This window comes from Rhinolophus ferrumequinum, chromosome 4, assembly GCF_004115265.2.
Source record: "Rhinolophus ferrumequinum isolate MPI-CBG mRhiFer1 chromosome 4, mRhiFer1_v1.p, whole genome shotgun sequence".
Lineage (NCBI taxonomy): Eukaryota > Metazoa > Chordata > Mammalia > Chiroptera > Rhinolophidae > Rhinolophus > Rhinolophus ferrumequinum.
In genome coordinates this window covers 29,729,499-29,755,061 of record NC_046287.1, presented here as the reverse complement: position 1 = coordinate 29,755,061, position 25,563 = coordinate 29,729,499, and the positions used below count along the sequence as shown (strand labels likewise).

General features: G+C 36.2%; 1 protein-coding gene across 15 annotated transcripts in view; it reads left to right on the top strand.

Moving 5' to 3' along the window:
* The window catches only part of RBM26 (RNA binding motif protein 26), a 75,820-nt gene extending 69,402 nt beyond the window's left edge, over positions 1 to 6,418 (top strand). For 10 of the 15 annotated variants that reach the window (XM_033104155.1, XM_033104158.1, XM_033104162.1 and 7 more), the window contains 3 exons: positions 283 to 1,461; positions 2,083 to 2,141; positions 5,796 to 6,418. In XM_033104155.1, coding sequence (XP_032960046.1) covers positions 283 to 372 — 90 coding nt within the window. In that variant the 3' untranslated portion in view covers positions 373 to 1,461; positions 2,083 to 2,141; positions 5,796 to 6,418. The remainder of the gene's footprint in view (positions 1 to 282; positions 1,462 to 2,082; positions 2,142 to 5,795) is intronic. The other 5 variants (XM_033104154.1, XM_033104151.1, XM_033104152.1 and 2 more) reach the window with 5 other exon arrangements.
* Positions 6,419 to 25,563: the final 19,145 nt, after the last annotated feature.

Sequence of the window (25,563 nt, the reverse complement as noted above, 5' to 3'; positions counted from 1 at the left end):
GTATCATTTAATAAAGAGAGGCAGGAGAAACGGCATGTACAAAGGCTTAATTACTTTGACAATTCTTTAGTGCCTGTTTGATGCAAGCAATAGAATAGATACTACAGAGAAACCATTGAGTGACAAAGGTTGCTTTTCTTTGTTTCTTGAATGTTCTAGCTATAGAAATACCTTTTGTATTCGACTCTGTTGAGAGAAATCAGTATTTAAAAGTGTCAACTTTTTTCTTTTCTTTTTTTTTTTTTCTTTTGGGTAAATTCCTAAATGCATTTTAACCTAAAGTTTCAGGAAGAGTCTATGGTGGATGACTCATTACTTCAAGATGATGATGAAGAAGAAGAGGATAATGAATCTCGTTCTTGGAGAAGATGATTTGACTGATCATTGATCTGCATTTGCTAGAACTCGACCTGTGTTTCATTAGTATTATCTAATGTACTTTTACATATTTGTAAAAACAATTTTTGGTAAATGTGATAAAGATGGATTTCACAAATAGACAAAAGAGAAGAAAACTACCTTCTGATCTTGTATTTTGAAAGATTGATGTTTGCATTTTATTTCAGTAAACAATTGCTAAAGGCATCACACCAGAAACATATGCAATGTTTTTATTACATACTTCTACTGAATATTACGGAACTCTGGGTTCTTTGTAATTTAATGAATAGGTCTAAAAACTTATGACCAATACTTGTTATAACTTAGAGAATTTTGTTTTACTCCAAATAAGGAATGAATTTGCATTTAAAATCTTAATGAATGTTTTCAAAAATGAATAGATAACATAGTACTCTAACTAAAGTCTTCAAGTTATGTATTCATAATATTACATAGTAGTATGCTTAGGCTTTACTATGTATTAGACCTTTGTTGGACTTGTGTATGTATTTTACCATATGGGTTTTAATGATAACGGTGTTAATGACTGCTTTGCATATGACTCCTTATGCATTCAGATGTTTAAAATAAAGTGGAATGGTCTCTTAAAAAGAAAAGAAAAGAAAAAAAGCAATGACAAAAAAAAACAAAAAACAAAAACAAGACAATGTTCTTTGATTTAAAAAAAAGAAAGAAAAAAAAAAACAAAAGAAAACAATTGAAATAAATAGACCATTCCAGATGGTGATCTACCCTTCCCCCCCAATTATCACAAAAGGAGCTATAATCACTAATTTAGCCTCAATAATAATGGTTACTGGTACTTTTACAATAATGTACAATCCACTGTTTAAAATTTATACCACTTCAGTTTGGTTTGATCCTATAAATTTTCAACAGATGTCTTAAAATTTAAAAGCAGGCCGATTAGTTTGGAACCAGACTTCAAGTAGAGCTAACATTTGGTGAATAAGAAAACCATCACATTACATTTTGGATGTATGAAAGAAAACTTGACCATTTGAAGATGTATGAATAAAGAAATGTACTATAGATACTACTTTAGGAAAACACTGTTTGGTAAGTGTTCCAGTCTGATATTTTAAGTGTGCATTTCCTATGCTTGTATAAAAATCTTTGACATTTGCAACAATATTGTGACTTTTAAGTGGATTTCTCTGGCAAGTGAACACGATCATTTAAAGTTGATACAGGAGTTTCCAGAAAATAAATGCATTCTTTGTAGAATGAGGGGGTGGGAGATTACATATTTATCTTTTAAAATTCATCTTTTCGGTTACAAGTGTTTCTGCCCCTCCTGAGATTATAGTGATTATATTAAAATTCACATTTAAAAAAATCACTTTCTTTTCATATTGGGTCCTCATAATCACAAACTGTTAATTCCACCACCATAGTCTTCTGCCAGTGGAGTGACCAGTGGATTTTTCCCACACTTAGGGTTAAAGTTATATATATGTTCTTGATGATAATACTGTTTCTTAGGAATGTTTTGGCTTGAAATTGGTATACATGTTCATATTTAAGATTTCAAAATCAAATTCCTTTTGTCAAAATAGTGACTGTACTCAAAAACTTTTTCACTATATTTAGATCTGTGATATATTTTATGTAGTCTCTTGCATGTTGACTATGTGCTATTCTGATTCGTTAGGTAAGTTTGTTTTCTTTTCTTTTTAGTAGTCGTGAAAGGTGCCAAATTGGCAGAGGCTCACGTTTCTTCTCTTTACACCAAACAGGTATTATAAAGAAAGAAAAATCTTTCAAAGGCCAGTTAAATCTCCATGCTGATTTTTGGCTTTATAATTTGATTAGGAAATTTTAGCGGTATTTTTTAAATTACTGTAAAATTCCCTTACCATGTAACTGAAATTATTTATTTAAATTTGTAAATAGCTAATTATTTTCCCTAGACTACATTCTCTAGTATCCTAAAATTAAAATGTTTTAAGCCATTTTTTCTGTGAATGAAGTAGAAGACAAATATATTTCTATTTGGTCTCAAAGTATGCGGATTAAATATTAGCAACATTCATTAGGCTCACAATTATATTTTTATTAATATGATTTTACATTAGATTTTTACTATTGAATTTTTAAAATTAATATATTTATAAATACTAGTACTCTACATGTATTTTATTTCTTCATATTTAAAACTTAAGATATCCCATTGACTTAGTTGTTAATTCCCATTTTACAGATAAGGAAACGTAAGCTAATAGACATGGAGTGACTTGTCCAAAGTCACAGGTAGTAATGGAAAGACTAGATTTGAATGCAGGCATTCTAGTTTCAGTACCAACTTTCTTTTTTTTTTAACTCTACGTTGCTATCTTCTTTCTAATTATTGATAGAGCATGAGATTGTGTGTACAGTAAATGTGGTAGTTCGTGAACAAAATTAGACTTCTTGGTCATTAGCCAGTTCATACCTTTACCTTCCCTTTTAATACAGCACTTTGTTCATATCTCTGTTACAAGTACTTATGTTATAATTTATCTGGTTTATATGTCTGTCTTCCCCTCTAGATTACAAGCTCCTCTAGGAAGGGGACCATGTCTTATTCATCTTTTTATCTCTAGTGATTATCACAAAGCCTGGCTTATAGTGGGCACTCAGATGTTTGTTGGATGAACTAATGAATGAATGCACGTTTACATCTCCAATAATGGAGTGACAATTACCTCCCTTGTTAATTCTTATCAATTTTTCAAAAATCTCTCTTGAAGGTCTTCTCAGTCATTGGGGCCATTTTGCTAAACAATTGATACAGTTAAATATTGTTGTCACCAATGGGGTGACAAATACTGATGGAAGAGGACACATGTAGTCTTAGTGGAATTTCCATAACAATTACTAAGCCATTAATATTTTAGAGTATTAAATGTTGTAGTCACTTTCAGGAGTAAAATAGCCTTTTGGTTTCTATCAGTGTGTAAGAATAGAAATGCCAAAAGCCACCAATCTAGTCCATCTCACTAATTTTTTATATCTAAAGATTACCTAGTGTAGAGTACTGGACGAAGGTTAAGAGATTTAACTTTTGGTCCCAGCTCTGTAACTCACTCTGACCTCAAACAAGTCTCTTAACTTATCCAGGGCTGTTTTCTGAGGTTGGACTAGATGATCTCTAAGGTCTCTTTCACATCTATAGTTTCTCTGGTGGCATATTAGTTTTTAATCTAAAACAATTTACTGTATCTACACCAGTTCTTCATAACTGTTGTTATTGTTGTTTCTGTCACCTTATCAATGGAAACAACTTCAATTTGGTTATGATTAAGTGTCTTAGCACAGTTTTGTATGTATATAGTGTTCCCAAATGCTTGCCTTATCTGGCACAAATTCCATTCAGCCTGGAAAGTATGGATTAACTTCTGTATTCACTAGCACTTTTCCTTCCTACTTATAACTTTCCCACTCACTTCTGAACTCAAAGTTTAACACTCTTTTTCTATTACAATATGCTACCTAAAACTCAAACACATTTTTAATTATAGTTGTCCTAAGAAATTCTTTGCTTTAGTACAGATGTGGGCTGAGTTGGGGGTGAAAAAAGGATTAAGAACAATGTAGGTAGCTGCTACTTACAGGAAAAAATTGAGGGAAATTATATATTATCGGTTAAAAGATTGATTAGGATTACCTCAAGGGATGGTTGAGTTGTCATTTTACATATTTCACTCAATATTTTATGTCTTTTAAGTAGTGTTATTTTAACTGTTATTGAATAATTGTAACATTTTAAAAATTAATTTTAGTATTTAACCAATGCCCAAGCATTTATTGAAATCATGTTGCAGGAATGGCAGAGTATTCCGTAGTGCTTATTTTATTGTAATATGATGAAATGTATCAACCACTAGTTTACTATGAAGACAAGACATCACTGTTCTAGCTGATTATTTGTAGACAGTATGGCTGAGCTTAACTGAAGGAAATTTCCTGTTACTAAAACTGTTTTATGGGGACTGTATTTCCAATCTTACTTGGAACTCTAATCATTGGCTCTAAGGGTTACAAAAAGAAAGCAAAAAGTTGCTTGTTTAGTATGTTAAAATTCAATGGCTGTTTTAGAGCATTATATAAACTATTATCTATATTTTCTTCTTTCCCCTTACCCATATGTCAACTAATTATAGAAAATTATTTTTAGTCCTTCTAAAATATATATAAATATTTGTACGATTCTTTTTCTTCCCTTACAAAAGTCTTTTAGCCTTTTAAAACAAGCATGTCGTATGAAATTCTGGCTATAATTAAGTTAGTTCACTTTTTGGTCTTGCAGTTTTTCTTACTCTTCTAAAATCCTATAAATTAAAAGTGGAAATGTAATCTAGGATTAAATTATGAATGTATAATATTTGTGAGGCAGAAAGAAAGTTTCCTTTTCCCAGATCTCAGGAACTACCTTGTTCTCAGTAATTTCTTGAACTGGCTAGTTTCTCTAAAGTATGTACACAGACAGGCTTTTAGAGAAGAGAGTTTCTTTTTCTCTCTGATCATTATATACCTATCGGATGACAGCAGATAATCTTCCAAAATAGCTACCTAAAAGCCCTTAAGGACAAAAGAAATCTTGGTGAACGTGATTGCCATGCTCAGTAATTTCTAATGAAAACATCGTTTAATAGAAAATTTTCTAATTTGGTGAATAATTTTTTTGCAGTTTATAAGTATTTTATGTTACTCATTAGTGTAAATGAAAGCATTTTTATTTTACTTTTTGGGTATCAGTTTATTATACTCCTTCCTAATCCCTTCTCTGTTACTTGATTTCATCCATCCACTCATCTTCCCTCATCCAAAATGAGTCATCCTTGTATACCCAGCATTGTCTTATTTTGATGTTTTCCTTTTTATTTATTTTTGTTGTTAATCATTGTGCTTAGTACGGAATTTTATGTTATGTAGTGTGACTAAAGAATGAAATGATTATCATGGAGTTTAAGGAAATTAGATATAACTTGCAATTACTTTAAAATCTTTGGGAAACAAGATAATTGTTTTTGCTTTCATTTTTATATATAATATCTTGGAATTCACGAGTTTTTCAAATTACTTTGCCTACCCACCTCTCTATAAAAATTTACTTTCTGGTCAGTTACTACATTTCCTAACCAAAAATTTTATATCATTGCCATGTTGTAGAGCTGTGATCTTTGCAGCTTAATGTTTTAAGGCTTGATGCAGAGAAGTTTCGTTAAAATCATTGGAAGCCAAAGCTGATTTTTTTTTTTTAATGTGTCTATGACTTTGATTTTGATCCTTCCTTAAATAGACTTTTTTTTTAATGTTTAGAAAAATTAGAGATCAGTTTATGGTGTGATTCAATTTTTAGATTTATTTCCTATTTTCAAAGTTTTTTTAATAGTCTTCTCTTTTTTCAGCAGAGAGAGATCATCATTGCCTGAATTTAGCTTTGTGACTACAACAGCAAGACTTGTTCCTGTCTGGAGACGACTGTTACAACATCATTCTATCATTTTATGTTTGCCCTTTATCAATTTGAATAGATGTTTACATGTACTATAATTAGCATTTTTATCTTTACAGTTCTCTAGGGGTACATCTGAGTCCAGAAGTATATCTGAGTGTGTCCTTTGTCCTTAGTCTTAAATGTTTTCTCCCCTTACTTTATAGCCATTTATTTTTTAAACACCAAGCAAAGGGTTCTAATAGGAGATAAGTTTAGTCTCAGCCAAGTTGAGAATTGTTTCTGGGAAGTCCATAAAGCTTTGACGTGGTATTAATTAGTACTAATAATTTAGAATGAAGAAAATGATTAAAGTTAAACGTGGGTTTGGTTTTAATTTTTCTGGGTTTTAGGATACACTTTTGGGTTTAGGATAATCACTTGAAATAAATTTGAACAGATGGCAAAATACATTTTTGCACACTGTATAATAACTTGCCTATTTCTTCCAAATACACTTACTGAAGTTATTGCCAAGACCACTTAACTCAAATAATTTTTTTAATTAGCTCTTTAAAACCAATAAGGAGAATAATTTTCTTTCTTTTCAAGTAATGCAGGATAACCTATGGATTATAAATATTGAGAAATATCTGTTAGATGTCTAATTTAGAGTTTTTCCATATTTTCCTCCCTTGCAAACAAGACATCAAAGACAATCTTAAGAGCAAAGGGAAATAATGCTGTGTGTCTAACATTGTTAAAGACTACTATGGAAAAGGTATTATTTATAACAACATGGCCCATATTATTTAAAACAACATGGTTTAGGATTATTTATAGAGTGTGATTGAATTTTATCCTAAATATTTACCCAAAATACCCTTTTTATAATGAGCACCATAAGAAAAGTTTTCAGAAAATTAATTTTTGAGTGTTTCTTTATAGATTCTCATGAGGCATTTGAGAAGTTGGAAGTTATATTTGGTAGCAAATCTTTATTAGAAAAGTCCGAATTACACTTGATTCTGTTCAACCTTGTCCATGCTCATATTTTCTTTTTTTGTGTGTAAAGTTGACTGTTCTGCAAACACTTTTTTCTTGAGTATGCATTGCATTTGTCTTCATGAAAAATAAAAAGAATGAACATATAATGTAAGTTATCTATTTTGATCATCAGTTGGAGACAGCATGGTTAATGTTAGGATTGGTTTAAAGGAAAATTACATACTTGGAAGGTCTTCTAACATAATTATGACCTAGTAGCCTACAAGGCATTTTTAAAATTAGACTTTAGGATTAGTTTATATTTGCAAACTAGCATATAGGTTCAGGGAGTTTGTAAATATTTTCCCAGATTTGTTCAGTATTTTTTCAAGGAAAGATTTTTCTGCCCATGTAACAGTGGTTTACCTGCTAGCGTAGAAACCCAGTATGAAGAGACCATATTTGCTGTTAACAGTTTTAGTTGGTTAATGGATGTGGACCACATACCATCACCCTCAATTTTATTTTGTCATCTTCCTTTTTACCCCTTGCCTTTAAAAACAAAATAAAGGAAAACAAAATTGAACATATCATTTGAAATCAGAGTCGCGATGATTTGATTCTCTAAGATCACTGCGCTTTTTGAAAACTGTGAGATCCAGTAGGTCAGTTACGTCAATTCCCATATATTGATTAATTTAATTAAAGGATTTTAATTTCATTTTCCTGAATAGGATTCTCATGGAGCTATTTGTAGATAACTGTACAGAATCACTTGTGTAATTGAATGAAAGTTTACCTCTGCATGATTGCATTGTGGGAGCCTTTTATATCTCTTTATATTTTTCAGTATACTTGGATTTTACACTATTAGCTGTTCTAGTCATCTATATTTGCTTTTTTTAAAAAAATAGAGTTTATAAATATTTATGCTCAAAGTACAGATCAACTGAATATTTTTGGTCTTGTTTACAAGATAAATAATACTTTAAATTGATGCAGCCACCAAGTGTCTTAGGAAAAAGTCATTGGTGCTACAAAACCTTTCAATATCAGTTTTGAACTTGTTATCTAGACTTTGCTAGGCTTTAATCTACGATTGCTTGTGACTTACTCTAATCTAACATCATAATCATAAAAGTGGTCTGTGGTGAGTCAGGTAAAGAGCCCAGCCCTTTAAAAATACCCCATAATTTAAAGATATGATGCAGAATGACAGTGTACTTATTTGTGCCCCGCTTCCCAAACTGAAAATAGTTTCTTCAGTTTGTCATTAGCTCTTTTGATAAGAGGAGTGGTGTTAATGTGGCTACAATGAAGAAATGATCCATTCAGCATGGCTCAGTTTTCCCATATTTCAAATGGAAAACTTTTGCAGTCCTAAAATATGGTGAAATCCTGCTCTGCTTTAAATTCCCATCTGTCTTTTACTCATCAGGAGGCAGGATAATTCTTATATATTTATAGAACATTTGATGAGTTGGAAAGAGATGTATTATTTACATTGTACAAGTTTTGTGTTAATGTGTAGATTGTGTTCTACATTTACAAGACTTCATTCCAGCACCTTAGTGAATGTTCTTAAGATACAATTTTTAAGTATCAGCAAAGCATTCATAGATGTTTACTGTTGATTCTCAGAATCCTGGACCTATTTTGGGTGTGATACCAACTTCAGGATATGTTGTCAGGCACAAGATTTCCTTTAATAAGTGGGTTAGCTTAACTCGATTTCTGCAGATTGTTGAACCTAAAAACACCAAAGGAGTCTTCTCTTGTCCGGAGACTGGATTGTTCCAGTTTTTAATACCTGTGCCCATAAGTATCCCATTTCACGAATGTATGTTGGCATGGGGAAACAATTCCCTGCTCTTTGAGTGGAGCGAAAGTAATTGGTTAAGCTGTAGCAGCTTTTTTTGTTTATTTTTAAAGGTGATAAAACTTGAACTGAAAAAGGTAAAACTTGAACTAGAAAACTACTCTTGTATGCTTAGAATGTTTATAGTGTTACATGTTTGTGGGGTTGTCAACAGTTTTATTATTTATAGTTGAATTATGTTTTGTTAAATATCCATAATGTTTATTATTTTTATATTTTGAAAAATTTTTAAATAAAATAGTCTTACTTAAAAGCAGTTGTTAACTTTTTAAAATTGTCCTGCACCTTGCATTATTATATTAATAGAGAACAGAAAGAAACATTTGCAGCCCTCAGGCTTTGCACAATTGAGAATTCTGAAATGTTTATATAAAGAAGTGGCTTCACATTGCCCCTTATCCCTCCTTATCACTCCATTCTCACTTTAAATTAGTAAGTCACTTTTGGTACCTATGTGTTATTGGCCTAATGACCTCTTTTCTCATACGTTACAAATCCTCCATACCTTCTTCTTAATTCCTGCCTCTTGACTGCCAGAAATTTTCTCTTGATTCCATTTGGGGACCAAAATGATTCTCCTTATCTTGAGTGATAAGTACAAAAATATTGTTGTGATGTCAAAGAAGGACTAAAGTGAAATCAGACGAAGTGCGTATACTGTCAACCTCCAAAGCTTTTGAAACTTTTTAGAACTTTATTCCATAATTTTCAGTTTTTATTTGAACATGTTTTCTGTTCTGATTTAACCTGCTTTTCCAGCATTCAGCATATTCATTTCATATTTAATTTCATCAAATGATAAATTTGTTCTTTTGTTTTTCATTACAGATATACCTTCTGTCATCTATAATGTGGGTTAAATGAGCTTGGTAGATAACCTGTCTTCCACTAGTGACACGGCTTCTATGAGAAAATACATTGTCATCTCAAAGTCATACATCTTGATAAAAATCTAGTTAAAAGAGATCTGATGAAATACTATAGGACTGGCTTGAAATAGTATAGGGGGCTTTGGTTAATAATGATACACTTGGTAAAATTAAAAGAATTATGTATTTTATACCTATATTGCCAGCCTCTGTGGAATATTTGCAGATTGAACATGTCAGCTTTTACTTAACCTGAAAACTATGAATGAATTTGGTCTTTCTTACCTTTTTAAAAATCACATGATAGTGTAAAGAGAGAGATAGGATGGTAGAAAGCCTGTCTTCTATAAATGACCACTGGACACTTAAAAATGGGGTTATAGGAGTGGCTGGTTAGCTCAGTTGGTTAGAGCGTGGTGCTGATAAAACCAAGGTTGCCAGTTCGATCCCCGCATGGGCCACTTTGAGATGAACACTTAAAAAAAAGGGGGGGGGGTTATATTAATGTATACTATTGTAATCTTTTTTGTTTATGATAACAGGTTTATACCATTTTCAAAGCCCCTCCATTTGTAGATGAACCATAACGTATTGAACCAATCCTCATTTGGGGAATTTAGGGCCTTTCCATTTTTTTTTTAATTTAATATAAATGGTGCTGTATCCTTGAACATCTTTGATTGTTCCTTCAAGATACATTCCTAGTAGAACTGCTGGGTCAAAGTACACTTGTTTTTAAAACCTGTGATACATTTTGAATTTGATCTTTTACAAAGCTATGTATAAATACTTAGATACTTTAATTAAATTTCAGTTTGGAGAACATAAATATCGGGGGTTTTTTTGCACATGTGTTAGAACTTACTGGATTTATTCTATATTCATATTGTAATAGGAACCACGTAATGCCTGATACAGTAGCTCTGATGCAGTAGTGACCATATTATCAATATTTTCCACAATATATAGTTTGCCAGGATTTTACATACGATAGCAAACTTTCCTTGGAACTACAGATTTTTATACTTTTGTTACGGCATTTTATAAGTTTTCAAGAACTTACAGTCTCATGACTAAGTCATGACTAATCTGTATTGAATGTTAGGGCAGATAATCTTTAACTTTATAAAATAAAGTAAATGGCAGAATCTGGACTGGAATTTCCATTTCTTATTACTATATCCACTATAAGAATACACAAAGAGGTACCAAATAATTTATAGAAACAATAGCAAGCTCCCCATATTTTTTTATCTCAACTCTCCAAACTGCTTTTCTCCAGAAAAATATTTTCCCCATGAAGTTCATGAACATTTTGTTACGTAATTCATAAAGCATGAAATAGACTATGAAAGAATAGGAAGGGGAAGATAGTGGGTTCCATGTATTTTTCCTCCATGTCAAAAGTCTGTTTTTGAAAAGATACCCATTTTATTGGGAAGAATAAGTTTCCTTGTAAACCATGAACATTTTTCTGAGCTATACATGTAATTGTCATGTTTTTAATATTTGTCTAATATACAATATTGTATTACACTAATTCCAATATTTGAAGGTTTGCAATGTTGTGGCAGTTTTCTTAGTCTTTGATTCACTTTATAAATCTAAAATATGTATTATTGAAGTATGCAAGAATACATTTTGTATTTAGTGCTGTGAGAATCATGATACTGATTAAAATATAGTATGCAGTGTATTTTGAAGATTTTGAATTTAGGACATGGAGTGAATGAAAAGACCAACTTAGTACTTCTAATATCAAGCACAATAGAGTACAAGTTACACAAAAAAGTAAGCCTTTAAAGTCTTGCACATTCTTGAAACTTTTTTTTGTTAAAATATTATTTATCTCAAAGATCTCCCTTAAATCAAAATTTTCAGTGACATTACCAACCTATTTTTTTTAAAGGAATATCTATGACTTAAGACTTAATGGGCATCCTGCATTTTTATTAGAAGTCAGTGGTAGGAAGAAATACATAGATGTTACCGATGTTTGCAGTTTGGGAATTAGAAATGGATAGCTGTCAAATTTGTACTTAGTTTAAGGCAGCATTTTGTGATAGGAGCCTAGTAGGTAATATGCCAGTTTTACATTTTATTTTTTTCTTATAAGTCAATATTCAGAGTTAGAAAATTAAGGAATGATAAAAAGGAAGATCGCTGGCACTTAGCAAATATGCTGAATGAGGTAAATTAAAAACCAAACAGGTATCTTCACAAAAATATTCTTTGAGTACTGATCCGATAATTAGTCATGATAGCCCTCACACACGTCATATTTGTAATACTACATGAATAAAAACTACACATTAAAAATGTATAATCCTACACAACCACACTTGGTTAACCTAAAGGAATAGAATTTTTAAATTTTGTGAAGATCTTGAGTGAAAAAGAATCCTCAAATTGGGAGTGCTAACAAAAGAATAGAGCCATCTAAAATTCCAAGGATGGGAAGAAGAGGCTGGATTAAAGATTTAGTTCTGCATTTTGGAAAGCTCTGATTGAAAGCAGCCTGGAAGCCAAGTACATTTTTGTTTTTTCCCTTAATTATTGAGCATGAAAATTTCATAGAAGAGTGTGTATCCAAGACAACATGTTCAGGGCATCTTGTGTTTTGCATGGGGAGCACTCAGGGCAGGGGTGATGCCACCCGAGCTCCAAGGTACCTCTCCCCCAGCAGAACCCTCTTACCTGCCAGAGCAAGCACCTCAGCACCGTTTATATTGCTACCTAAAGCCATAAGCCATATCACTGAGAACCCATGGCCAGTTTCAGTGTGTCAGGACTTTTGCTGTGCTATCCTTATGGGACCTCCCTGTAACTTCTCTTGCCCAGTTGGACTTGGGAGGTTTCTGAATGTGAACCGTTACCCCTCCTGTGTGCATTTCTAACTATGGCTTACCACAAACCATAAACAACAAAAATCAGTTGTACTATATTACTAGTATTGAACACTTGGAGACTGAAATTAAAAACGTCAGTGACAGGCACACATGGAAAAAATTATATACCATGTTTCCCCGAAAATAAGACCTAATGGGAAAAGAAGCCCTAGCATGATTTTTGAGGATGACATCTGTGGGGACAGAGCCAGGAGTGCAGTTTCCAGGCTCTCGGCCTGACATGGAAAGATGCTGGCTCAGGTAGTAAATGGCCATCAACTATGATTGAATGGCCATCAGCTGTGGCTAGTTAGCCGTCAGCTGTAACCAGTGAGCCATTGGCCACTAATATAACTGCTGTGGCTACTCTAGCAGAAAATGGGGGGCTAGCAAGAAGATGGTGGCTGAGCTGGCAAGCGCGGATTGCAGTTAGGATGGTGGGTTGTGGACAGTGTGGATCCAGCCTCCAGTGAGAGTATAGTGCCGCCAGCGAGAATATACTAGTATGATAGACGGGTATCTATGGCTCCGTGGGATGTTCCTTTTTGGCCTCACCGTGTCCTGCGTTCTTATGTGGGGAGCGGGACCAGAGACCCCGCCTGACACCCTGCATGACAATATCCCCTGAACATAAGCCCTAATGCGTCTTTTGGAGCAAAAATTAATAGACCCGGTCTTATTTTCGGAGAAACACAGTACTTAGGTGTAAATCTAACCTTAGATTTACAGTGTAAATCTTAGGTGTAAATCACAGTACTTAGGTGTAATGTACAGGACTAGTATGCTGAAAACCACAAAATGCTGATGGCAATCAAGACCTAAGTGGAGAGACACGTTCATGGTCTGGAAAACCTAACAATGTTAGTTCTTCCCTGATTGATATACAATACAGGTTTAACAATACTTGATTACAAGATTTTTGTAGATAGAAAATTACCCTAAAATTTAGACAGGCAAAAGAACTAAAAATTTTGAAAAGATTAAAGTGAGAAAAATCAGTCTATCTACCTTTAAGGTATTTGATAGCAAGAGTAATCAAACCTGTTCTTGATGGGAGGGAGAGAGATGGATCACTAGAACAGAATAGAGATCTCAGAAGTAGACCCACACAAACGTGCCCAACTGATTTTTGACAAAATGCAGGAGCAACTGAATGGAGGAGATACAGCCTTTTTAATAAATCCAAGACAATTGGAAATCATTAAAAAACAAACCACCCTGACCTAAGTCTCACACCTTAACAACAGGTCAAATGGATCATGAACTTAAATGTAGGACTATAAAACTTTTAGAAAAAAAATTGGGGGGATTTAAGGCTAGGCAAAAAAATTCTTAGATTTGACACCAAATACATGATCCATAAAAGCATAGATTGGACCTCATCAAAATGTACAACTTTTGTTCTGAAAATCTGTTAAGAGGATGAAAAGCTACAAAGTAGGAGAAAATACTTGGAAAGCACATCTAGTATGTGTCAGCACTGATATTTAGAATATATACCTAACTCAAAGCTGAACAATAAAGCAATTCAATTAGAACATGGGCAAAGACAGAGATTTCACCAAAGATAATATTGAGATGGCAAACACATGACATTTAACATCCTTTGCTACTAGGGAAATGGAAATTAAAACCACAGTGAGCTATCACTACGTGCCTATCAGATGGCCAAAGGAAAAAAGTGACAACAAATGCTAGCAAGGATGCAGAGAAATGATCACTCACACATTACTGGTGGGAATGTGAAATTGTGTAGCCACTGGAAAACTGGTAGTTTCTTAAATAGCTAAATGTGTAACTATTGTGTGAACCAGCAACTATATTCCGAGCATTTATTTTCACACAAATATTTGTACATGAATGTTCATAGAAGCTTTCTTCATAATAGTAAAAACTGGAAATAACTCGTGTCTTTCAATGGGTGAATGGCTAAACTGATACATTCATTTCATGAAATATTACTTAGCAGTGAAAAAAAGAAAAAAAAAAAACTGATGATGCATGCCACCTCTGATGAAACTGCAGAGATTATGAGTGAAAAAAGCCAGTCCTAAAATGCTACTGTGTGATTCCATTTATATAACATACTTGAAATAATAAAATGAACAGTAGTAGTTGTCACATGTTATGGAAGTAGTGGGGTGGGAGGAAAGTGAATGTCATTGTAAAAGGGCAGCGCCAGGAATCCTTACAGTGATGGAAATGTGTATCTTGACTATCAATATCAGTAAGCTGGTTGTGATTTTGTGCTACACTTATGCTAGGTATTGCCACTGGGAATTTGGTAAAGGGTATATAGAATCTCTTACAACTGCACTTGAATTTAAATGATCTCAAAACGTTTTTTAAGAAAAGTATAAAGACAGAGTGATATCTACCTAGTTCCATCGTAGAGCACAGTCTGGGAAAATGTTTTGGAAGGATGTGTGCTCACCATAAAGAATGAGGTCTTGTCAGTGAGCAAGTATTTGGGGTATATAAAAGGAGTAAATTGAGTTTGCATGCCTGAGAATTTCTAGAAATGCTACAGACTTATTTTTCCCACTGGATACACTACAACCAGTGCCAGTAAATGAAGTAGTCCTATGTACTCGTAGATGGTGACTATTCTTCCGATCAGCTTTGCTGCCCAAAAGGGACTTCAGACTGAGAAATGACAGAGCTCACCTATGTATAAAAAGGTAGATTAGGATGAAACAACTGCCGCTTACCTTCCTCTCCCTGCCCTTTACCATAGTTCAGGAGGGTTGAAATCACCCAAAAGGGGAAGGAAGCTCACAACAAAAGCAAAATAAATGCTCCGAAGGCAAGGAACAATTTTATGGAAGTATAAAGCAAATGAACCTGATCTGTGATGTCGGGAAAGGCTTTCCACCAAAAGTGATCTTTCAATTGAGACCTGAAAACAGCAGGAGTTTACTAGAGGAGAGTGTTTTCTTGAGGGGATGAACAGTTTTGTGCAACAGTGCTATGAGGACCAAATAGGGTGCATTTGAAGAGTGGAAAGAAGCTCTGTGTGGCTGCAATGTGAAGATAACACAATATTAGAATTATTTAGTACTGAGATTTTAATCTGTGAGTGACGATGAGATTCCTAGAGCTCAAGTATAGATTGAGGACATCTACAGTTAAGCCAGGTAACGTAGGCAGAATCTGCAAAGGAAAATTAGAAGGGGCAGCCAAAGAGAAAACCAAGAATGGGAGTTAAAAGTGGAGACCAAAATAAAATGAAGGAGATGGAATAGGAGGAAGACAGGCATGAGTATAGGAGAGTGTGAAATGGTTATATTTGCAGCTTGAAAAGTCATTTTTGCAATGGTGAGGAGGATGAATTGGAGGCAGGGAGGACATCGGGCATAATAAGGGCAAAGAGACCCCAGGTTTCTGGACTGAGCAGCAAAGCTGATGGCCATGTCGTACTCTGAGATGGGGCATGTGGGACTGGGAACAGGCTGTTGGACAAGAAAAGAATTTGAATTCATTTCTGACACCTTGAGCTTTGGGGCCTGTGGGATATCAAAACGGAAGTATCCTATAGGTAGATGTCTGCTATCTGAAGCACAGGAGAGAAGTCAGATGCAGATAAAGGTCTGGGAAGCATATATATGAATGCGATTCCCCAGTGAGGACATGCAAACAGGAAAGAGTAAGGATGGTGAACCCCAGTGTTGGCAAGGTCTGGAGAAGAGGTACTTAGAAAGTAGATGAAAAGAGTCACTAGAAGAAAAGACCTAACTGAAGTGTCACAAAAGCCGCACACACAAATAATAAAATGGGGGCTTGATTAAATAAGTCAAGATCAATAGAAAGGACCTGTGGATTTAGCAATTCATAAATCCATACACAGTTTCATGGAAGGAGAACCCAGACTGATGTGGGATGAAGAGTAACTGTGGAGACAGGTGGAGACAGAACATAGGAAACTCAAAGTGGAAGGCAAAATTTAGTAGAGTAGCTTGAAGACTTTGCTGGGTAAAGGAAAGGTGGTGATGGTTTCTTTTTAGAATGGTAGACACATGAGCATATTTTATAGATAAATGGAAAAGAGTCAAAGGGAAGGGGGAGATGAAGAACGTAAGGTCATTTTTTGGTAATCAGTAGATGTTCTAGGGTTCACCATGGACAGGGATGGCAGAGGAGGAGTTGGGAGACGTGTGTGGCAGTCAAGACCCGATCATTTGAGGACTGTCAAAGTGTAGGTATGGCAGACAGAAGTGCATGGAACTCATCAAATTCTGTATTTTAAATCAGTTTTGATAGTACTTTTGCTCAGATCTGGGGCAGATATCAGACGCTGGGGTTTGCTGATTGCCATATGCAACCAATCCCCAGAAATCTTAACTAGAATATTGGAATTGTCCATTACAAAATTTAAGTGCTTTGCTCATAATAAGCACCCAAAATATTTATAAAATAAGTGGATTAGGCTTCCCTGGAGTTTTCTGGGGAAAAGGAAAAGAGAAATTATAAATAGTAAGGGTGTAGGAAGAGGTATGGAGGAGAGGGAGAATCCCAGGGAGGAAGGATGGAATAACAAAGCTTAGCACCACAATAAAAACACCAGTGTAAGGGAAAAAATGTGTTTGTCCGTGCTTGTTATGAGTAAAAAAGAAAAAGTATATATATTTTTTGATCTGAACTGTTTGTTTTTTTTCAAGGATTTCAAGGATCTGAATTGTTTTTTCAAGGATTTCATTGCCTGGGGTAATGAAAATCTTCCCAGGGCAAGAGTTGGTACTTTTGGTTCCTGCCACTATTTCCTAGAAACAAATAGCATAACGTGGCTAAAGTAGAGAGAAAGCACCAGGGTTTAGTAATTTTGTGACCTCAAGCAAATGACTTAGAGCAAAAGTCTTAGACTCCTCATATATAAAATGGAGTTAAAAATAGCACCTTTGTCACTGAGCTATTGAGAAAATCAGATGAAATTGTGGAGATTAAGGATTTACTTGGGACATAGTAATGACTCAATGATGTAGTAATTATTTTTAAAACGACTCAGGGAATGGAAAACACTATCTGTGAGCTCCATGTCTTGGGGAAAAGGAAAGGCCTCAGATAGTTATAATGAAAACGGATGCAAGGTAGTTCCACAATCTGTTCCTAGTGTGTCATTCAGAAAAGTGAATGGGATTTACCCTAAGACCTGATCTGGTTTAGATCTAGGGAATTCTGTGGAAAGTTGTCATTTCCCCTTCTCCATCGGGTCACCTTCTAACGTGCTCTGTTACCCTAACCTAAGGAGTAATGCACAGTCCTCATGCCTCTTTGTAAGACAAAGAACTCAGACTGCCTCAAGCACCTCTTATGAGCTCAGCATCTTCTGTAAAAACTGGCTTAAAAGGGTGTCTATGGCTGGGAATTCCCCAACTGTTCAAGCTTGAAAGCAATGACTCCGTACCTCTTTTCCACAGTCTGTCAGCCTTCTCTGCGTTTCTGCTCCATTCTGCTTTCTCTCTAGCTGGAAAATGTTTGTTGTGTTCTCCAGCATAATTTGTTTCTTGGGCGGGGGGTGGGGGTTGATTTTCTAAGTGGCGAAATCTATACTGTTGTCCTATATTAGTCACGTATTGCCAAACAAACCAACAAACAAATGTGTAAGGAAACATCCCCAAACCCAAGTGGCTTACCATAAGTCTTTATGCTCCCATGTGTCTGCAGGTTCAGCTGACCTAGAATTGGGCACAACTGGAAAGCTCTAGGCCACTGGTTGGCTTTACCTCTGTCCCAAATGTTCATTCTGGGGCCCAGGCTGAAGGCGCAGACCACTGAACAAGTCATGTGAGTGGGCACATCGTCATGTTCCCCCATATTTCACCAGCTCAAACAAATCACATAGTCAAAGACACCAATAGGCAGAGAATATACCTTGCTTTCGCTAATAAAGCAGTGTCCCATGGGAAAGGGCACGGATGTAGGATCCTAAAACAGGAAACTGTGGAGAATTACAAACATTGATTCAATCTTTGTGCCAGACAACTATAATGTATGTGTGCATCAACTATAATGTATGGACACCAACTATAATGTAGGTGCCCATCTCATCTAATCCTTGGCCGCACAAACACAAGAGGCTGCTGAGTAGAGCAGCCCAAAAGGAAAATAGGTCAATGGGCACGATTCACCATGACTGACATATCTAGTGTGTGAAAACCAGGAAAGGTGTAAGTAATACATGGGAATAGAGATAATAGAAGGGAACATTAAATGTTCATAAAATTTTACCATGAATCCGTTTCAAAAGTAAAAGGTTCGTCAAATTTGGAGGTACATTTATGGAAACAGGTGAGTTATGATTAAAAAAGAATGAAGTTATGAATCCCAAACAGTTGAGTCTTAATACAAATGACTATCTGCTTTAGACCAGGGGTGTCCAAACTTTTTTCAACGGTTTTCACCAAGGGCCACATGTGGTAAAATATACAAACAGCCGGGCCACTCACTCGAGGTGAAGTACGTATTGCCTCACCTGGTTTATTTAAGTGAACTTAAATATTAAGTAAACTATAAATATTTTTGGAATTTGCTGCAGGCCAATTAAAAATGGATCATGGCCGCAGTTGGCCCGCGGGCCGCAGTTTGGACACCCCTGCTTTAGACCCTTCCAATGTGCATGAATTTTACCTTCCACCCTTTACTTAAATAACACCAATCCTCAAATACCATCATTCAAAATCAATTACCATGGTATATTAACTGGGATTAACTGTATCAGGCGCAAATGTTACCTCTAGCTCTTAAGTCCTCAAATCAGTGTGTAAATAAGACATGTACGTCACAGTCTGTGGACACTCACATTGCTTCTTTCAAAGTCTGTCTATGATTGGTCACTGTGTGTCTTTATTCAGTTCACACACATGTAGCAAAGCATGTAGTTATAGTGCCTTCTTGTCTCCCTGTGATAAACTCATGAGACATTTTACAAAAGTGGATAACGAAGTGTTAGTTACAACAGCTTAAAAGTGATGGAGGTGGTCATTGATCTCTCAAGAACAACGAATAGAACAGAGAGCTGTCATGGCAGTGGGACCAACTCACAGCCTCTCTTTGGACTTCTGAGGGGATCACACAGCTGATTCTGAAAGTGATAAAAGATGCTGGAAGGATGCACGCAAGAGCTGGAAGTGGGAGCATCTTTTTGCCCCTTCTTTCCCCTTGTAGCCTCCCAACAGTGCCTCCCATTGGCAATTAGCCTGAGCAATGTAGTTTGCAGACACCCAGCATTACAGAGCCAAATATAGAAGGGTTGGATTGGGTCTGAGAGGTGGTAGGTTAATAACTGCAGTAGCTGCCATGACCATTTCTTCCAGGGATTGTTGGAAAACTAGGATTGTTAATGCCTTGCTTTGATACCCCAGGTCTCCAAAGAGGCATGTCTACAGGGCCACTGTCATAAATCTGCTACACTTGTAAGTCATGCATCCAAATAAATGGTCACCTGTTGTCCAAATGTCAACCAGAGGTCAGTTACAACTACTTTTTCTTGGTTCACAAAAATCAGACATGTTTTCCCAAAGGCTATCATTGTTATTTGCTAATAGTTTATTTCATTTCTTATCCTCAGATGGGTAACCTCTGTGTGATTCCATGTCCAAGAACTTTGTTTGCCTTCTTTTATCTGTTTTCAGACTGTGGGGTTGCTTTTTCTTTACTCCCTTTCTCATTTGCCTCTCTATTTCTGATAATGAGGTATCTTGGGTGTTGATTCTTCGAGAGTATTTTTCAGTTTGCTACTCAAAGGAAAAGAGACTAAGGAATCTTAGATTTTAATTTATTTCAACTTTCTCTGTTTCTTTCTTATACCCCTGCTGGCCCACTGGGAAGAAAGAGTCTATCCCTTTGGAGAATTTTAAGCTTATGCTCTGGAAAAGAAAAACAGTGGCATGCACTTACTCCTTAATATATTTTTTGTTTTCTTTTACATGCATTCTTTTACACATAAGTATTTGCATGTGATGAAGTTAGACACCTACAGCATTTGAGCAGTTTAGAAAATACTATCAAGACAGTTCTGGGATCTTCCCTGACACCCACTTGTACTGGTGGCAATGAAACCTGGAGGGAAAAGAATAATGTGAATATACAGAAAAAGTTAATAAAATTACTAACTGGATAACCAATTAAAAAATAATATAGTTGATGTCTTGCTTATATTCTAATTTCCATAGCTGTTTTTTCAAATATGTCTTTGATGTGCTATCTTATAGCTATAAGATACCAAACAGTTAAACTGACCAGTGTTTTTTTGTTTCATTGCATTATTTTGTGTTTTACTGCTTTTTATGGCAAGTTTTTAGAGGTACTTCACTTTTGATTAAAAAAAAATTGGTATATTTGTTCCAGAATGCTGCAGTCAATTTTTGAAAAATTATGCTTCCATGGCTTTAAGGGGAGACTGGCTTGGTGTGACATACCAACGAGGTCTTTATGATACATTGGTCAGCTGACACCACTGGTTGAGAAATAGTAAGTGAAAGTTCTAAACTATTATAGTATAAAATATATAACAGGTAACACACACATACATACAATGAACAAAACTAACATTTTCTACGATATATTTATTTCTTTTAACCAGCTATAGAAATAAAAAGTGTGTTCTACCAGAAAGAGCCTTATATGACCAGGGTTCTAATTCAGGCTCTACTACTAATTAACTCTGTAACCTAGGCAAAGCCGTTTAACCTATCTGGGGATTATCTGTAAGGACAGAATGAGCCAGATCAGATGTGACAAGCAGGATTGATCTTGACCACCAACTGCAGAAAGCAGCCTGTTTTGTGCTGAGTTGAGAATTCTAAGGCTGAGTCTGGGCTTAATGAGAAGGAGTGCCATGATCGATTAGTGCTGTCTGCCTTGGGTGCAGGAGGTGGAGAGTGGCACCAAGAGTGCCATAGATTAGCTGTCTCCCTAGACTAGATTACCTCCAAGGTCACTTGTGCTATGCCATATAATTTAAGTTATTCATCACTTAAATTTCAATTTATAAACATAAACTTTAAAAACAAACCTGAGGTTTCCTGATCGAAGTATGGATTTTAGAAAGCACATTTTTTTTTCTTTTGGAAGTAGTGAAAAAAGAAATTTCTGCCAGAACTTTTTTGAAAGCATTTTAAAATAATGTAAATTTATCTCCCTTCACTTTCTTTCTCTAGTGAAATATTTATTAAGTACCAACTTTGAAATTGACACAATGCTGGGTGTTGAATATTAGCTGAATTGAATTGAAATGGGGAGTGGAAAGGAAAATAGATACAGCCTTTGCTCTTGTCACATTCATGACCCAGTGGGGAGGGCAGACGTTCCAGCAGGCAATTCCAATACAATATATTAAATGCTATAGTGGTCTTGTGAAGCTTAAAAAATGAAATGATTAACTTTGTCTCAAAGAGTTGCTAAAGTTCCACAGAGATGACATCTGAGCTGAGTGTTAAAGGATGGATAAAAATTTGCCTGGTGGAGAAAGATGGTTATTCGTTAGGCAAAATGATTCCCGGTACTTAATGTGACCAACACCAGGTTAAGAAGCAAGTTGACCTCCAGTTCACCCCAGGAGGGGTAAGCTCGTATCACCTGAAAGGAAGTTCTTGCGTAGATAAGTGGGCCCATTACGTTGTTTACTGCCTTGTATCACAGAGCTCTTCACAAGCACGAGCTCCTGACTAGTGCCGGGAGGCTATAAGCCACCTGTGTTAGCACGGGGCTGCTCAGCTATATATATATATATCACGCCACCCTCCCCTTTCAGCGCAAAGGTCTATGGTCTTGCAGCAGCTGAGGAAGGCATTGCTTCTGTCCCTCATTTCTCTCAATAAAGTCTTGATGGAATTCTGGAGTTCTCAGCCTCTTTGGTCTCTAGGCCCTGGGATATTTCCCCAATAATTGGTAAACCATCCAGGACACCGGAGAAATGGGAGAGGGGAAAGAAGCTTCGGTGGGGGAAGTCCTAAGTTGGCCATCGACTTCTATGTGGAGAGGAGTGGCCTGTGTGTTAGTTAGACACATGAGGCCCACCGTGTGAGTACTGAGACCCCCGAACACGTCAGCTGGGCTGGGCATTATCTTTGCTGAGTGTTGTCTCGGCCATTCTGGTGAGGAAGAGTGGGGAATGGCCACTCCAGTGGGCTGGCCATGTTGATGGGTAGTTCCGTTTGCCACCGACCCTTTTAAAGGCTGAAGTAAAAGCTGGGAAACTAGCAGGGAACTCCAACTGGAAAAGGATGTACGCTTAATCCACCTCCCCCTTGGCTACTGACTAAGTGGAGAACGTTGAGGAACAAGGTACCAAAACGGAAACCATATACCTTGCTGCTTTATAAAATTAAGAGGAAAAAAATCTACAACGATACAGGTTACGAGCAATAGTTATGAAGCCAGAGTGGGATGCAAAAACCTGGAGCCCATTGGAAGAAGACAGAATGAAGATGCAGAGGTCGTAGAACACCTGTCCTGGCCTTGGGATGAACGTTAGGATGCCCGGCCATTGATGCAATGAAAAGCAAAGGCACGACAAATGCAGGTGGGCACCCCGGAGTGGGGGTAGGGGGGAGTCAGGGGAACTAGAGGTGTCTGTCCTCAGAACAAAGGTTATGTGGAGCCCAGGGAGGGACAGCTTACTGTGTGTACTTCTGGGTAAAGGATTCATTTTTAATATGTGCAAAACAACAACAACAACAACAATAGAAAAAAATTACCCTGTAGACCCTGATGGTTTCTGGAGAAAAGTGGGGAAATTCTCAGACCAGGGGCCTTCTTGGAGGGAGGGCATGCAGATCTCAACTCCTTCTCCTTATGAGCTATTGAAAACTGCTGGGGAGAAGTGTGAGTGAACCAGACGGTAAATTTCCCTGTGGTTCAGAGGGTTTGGTTGCTGATGTTTTGAGTTGTGACTTAGGTCAGCATGGCTGGTGATAGAGTTAGCAATTAGATCTGCTTTTTAAGCTGCATGTACCCATTTTGACAGCAGTTGAGCCTTATTAGTATGATGATTGGCTAATAGTGATGTCCAGGCCTCACCTGTGTGAGACTAGTTATGAGGTTGAATAGTGAGATCTCTGCCCATTTACCCACTGTAAAAGCACGTTTATAGATTAAAAAGTACAACAGGTCTTTTGTTGTTTTAAAAGGATAAAATCAGATGTGTTCAATGAATAAAAACGTGGCTCATGTTCTGAATGACATAGAATGTGTCCTGTGTGTGCCACATAGACTTGGGATTTGTGGGCAGAGATATCTGGCTTCAGTCATACAACACCCTTTTGGGGAAGCCACCCGCCGAACTGATCATTTGCCAGCATATATACCAAACTCCGTAAGCAGACTGCATCAGAGTTGGCAGCTGTGACTACCACTCCTTTCTTTCCAGTGAGGCATATTTGATATTGGAAGGACTAGGAGAAATCAACATTCAGGTTTCAATTTAGGCACACGATTTTCTGTCTGAGAATTGAATGTGTAGTGTGTGTATTTCCTTTTGGTTAATTTTTTTCTTGCTGTTTTTTCTTCTTCTTTGTAACCTAAAAGAAAATTTCACAGGGCATAGTAAGATTTCCTTACTATATAAAAAAGTGCTTTGTTCCACTTTAGAAAACTGTTAGGCAGGATCTACTAAAGCTGTATTTTCATATTAAAAAATATATATGTCTATCCAATGACCCAACAATCCCACTCCTAGGTAATGAAATGAAATGAAAATGTATGTGCACCGGAGTTAATGTACAAGAATGCTCATAGCAAACCCAGTGGTCATTAATGGTAGAATATTCAATACATGCAATAGAATGTTATACAATGAAAAAGTATAAACTACTGTTACACAACAACACAAATAAATGTCACAGAACACTGAGTAAAGAATTCAGATACTCCCACCTCCTCCCAAAAGAATTCAGACCACAACGAGTAGGTTTTTGTATGATTCCATTGGTATGAATTTCAAAAACGGGCAAAATCAGGCTGTGCTGAAGGAATTCAGAAGACTGGTGGTTACATTTGCGGGGTTAACGACTGAGAAGGGACATACAGGGGCTTCTGTGGTGCCGGGAACGCTCCATTTCTTGATCTAGATGGTGGTGACACAGGTGTGTTTAGTTTGTAAAATGTCATCAATATATATATACTTATGACTTGCACACTTTTCTGCACATATATTTTTTTCTTCTATAAAAAATTTAAAAAGAGGTTGTCGTGCGGGGCGTCCAGTGGGGTCTCTGGTCCCGCTCCCCACACAAGAACGCAGGATATGGCTAGGCCAAAAAGGAACACCCACGGAGCCATAGGTAGGGGAGTCATACCACTATGGTCTCACTGGAGGCTGGGTTTACACGACGTGCGACCTGCTGTCCACTTTGCAGCCAACCGACTGACTCTCCTCCTCTCTCCTCGACTTCCCTCCGTAGCCACAGCAGTTATATTAGTGGCCAATGGCTCAATGGTTACAGCTGACGGCCAACCAGCCACAGCTGATGGCTATCTACTACCTGAGCCAGCACCTTTCTATGTGAGGCCGAGAGCCTGGAAACTGCTTTCTGGGGCTCTGTCCCCACACAGGTTTATTTAGTAACTGATGTTTTATTTATAATAATCTAGTCTTGTAAAGATAGGTGTAATTATTTCTTACTTATTAGCATATTTAGGGTTGAGTCCTTCCCACAGGAATTGATATTTTTATTTTAAATACATATATCTACAACTAATATTTTCTGAATTTTATAACATTCCCTACAGTAGTTAATCCTGTGGTAAACGATGATGCATTTTAAGAACTGAACTCAAGGTGACAAATTTTGTCAAAGTTAATTATAGAGCAGCAAATTTTCTATTAGCTTATGACATTGGTTGATTGGGACAAATTCCATTTTAACATTTATGTATTTATTTCCTTGAATAGGAGGATTTTGTAGCTCTTTTAAACATGGTTTGCCTCTGTTCCCATCTTTTTACTTTCTGCAGCTCTTCATATTGTAGGCATTGCTTGGTATCCCCCCTTTCTATAAAATGAATTTAAGATTACATTCTTCCTTTAAGTATTTATTCACAAAGTACACATGTGTGGGCTTTTTCTGTCTTTTTGTCTAAAATCATTGATATCTTCCCAGAAAGGAGTGTGTGTGTGTGTGT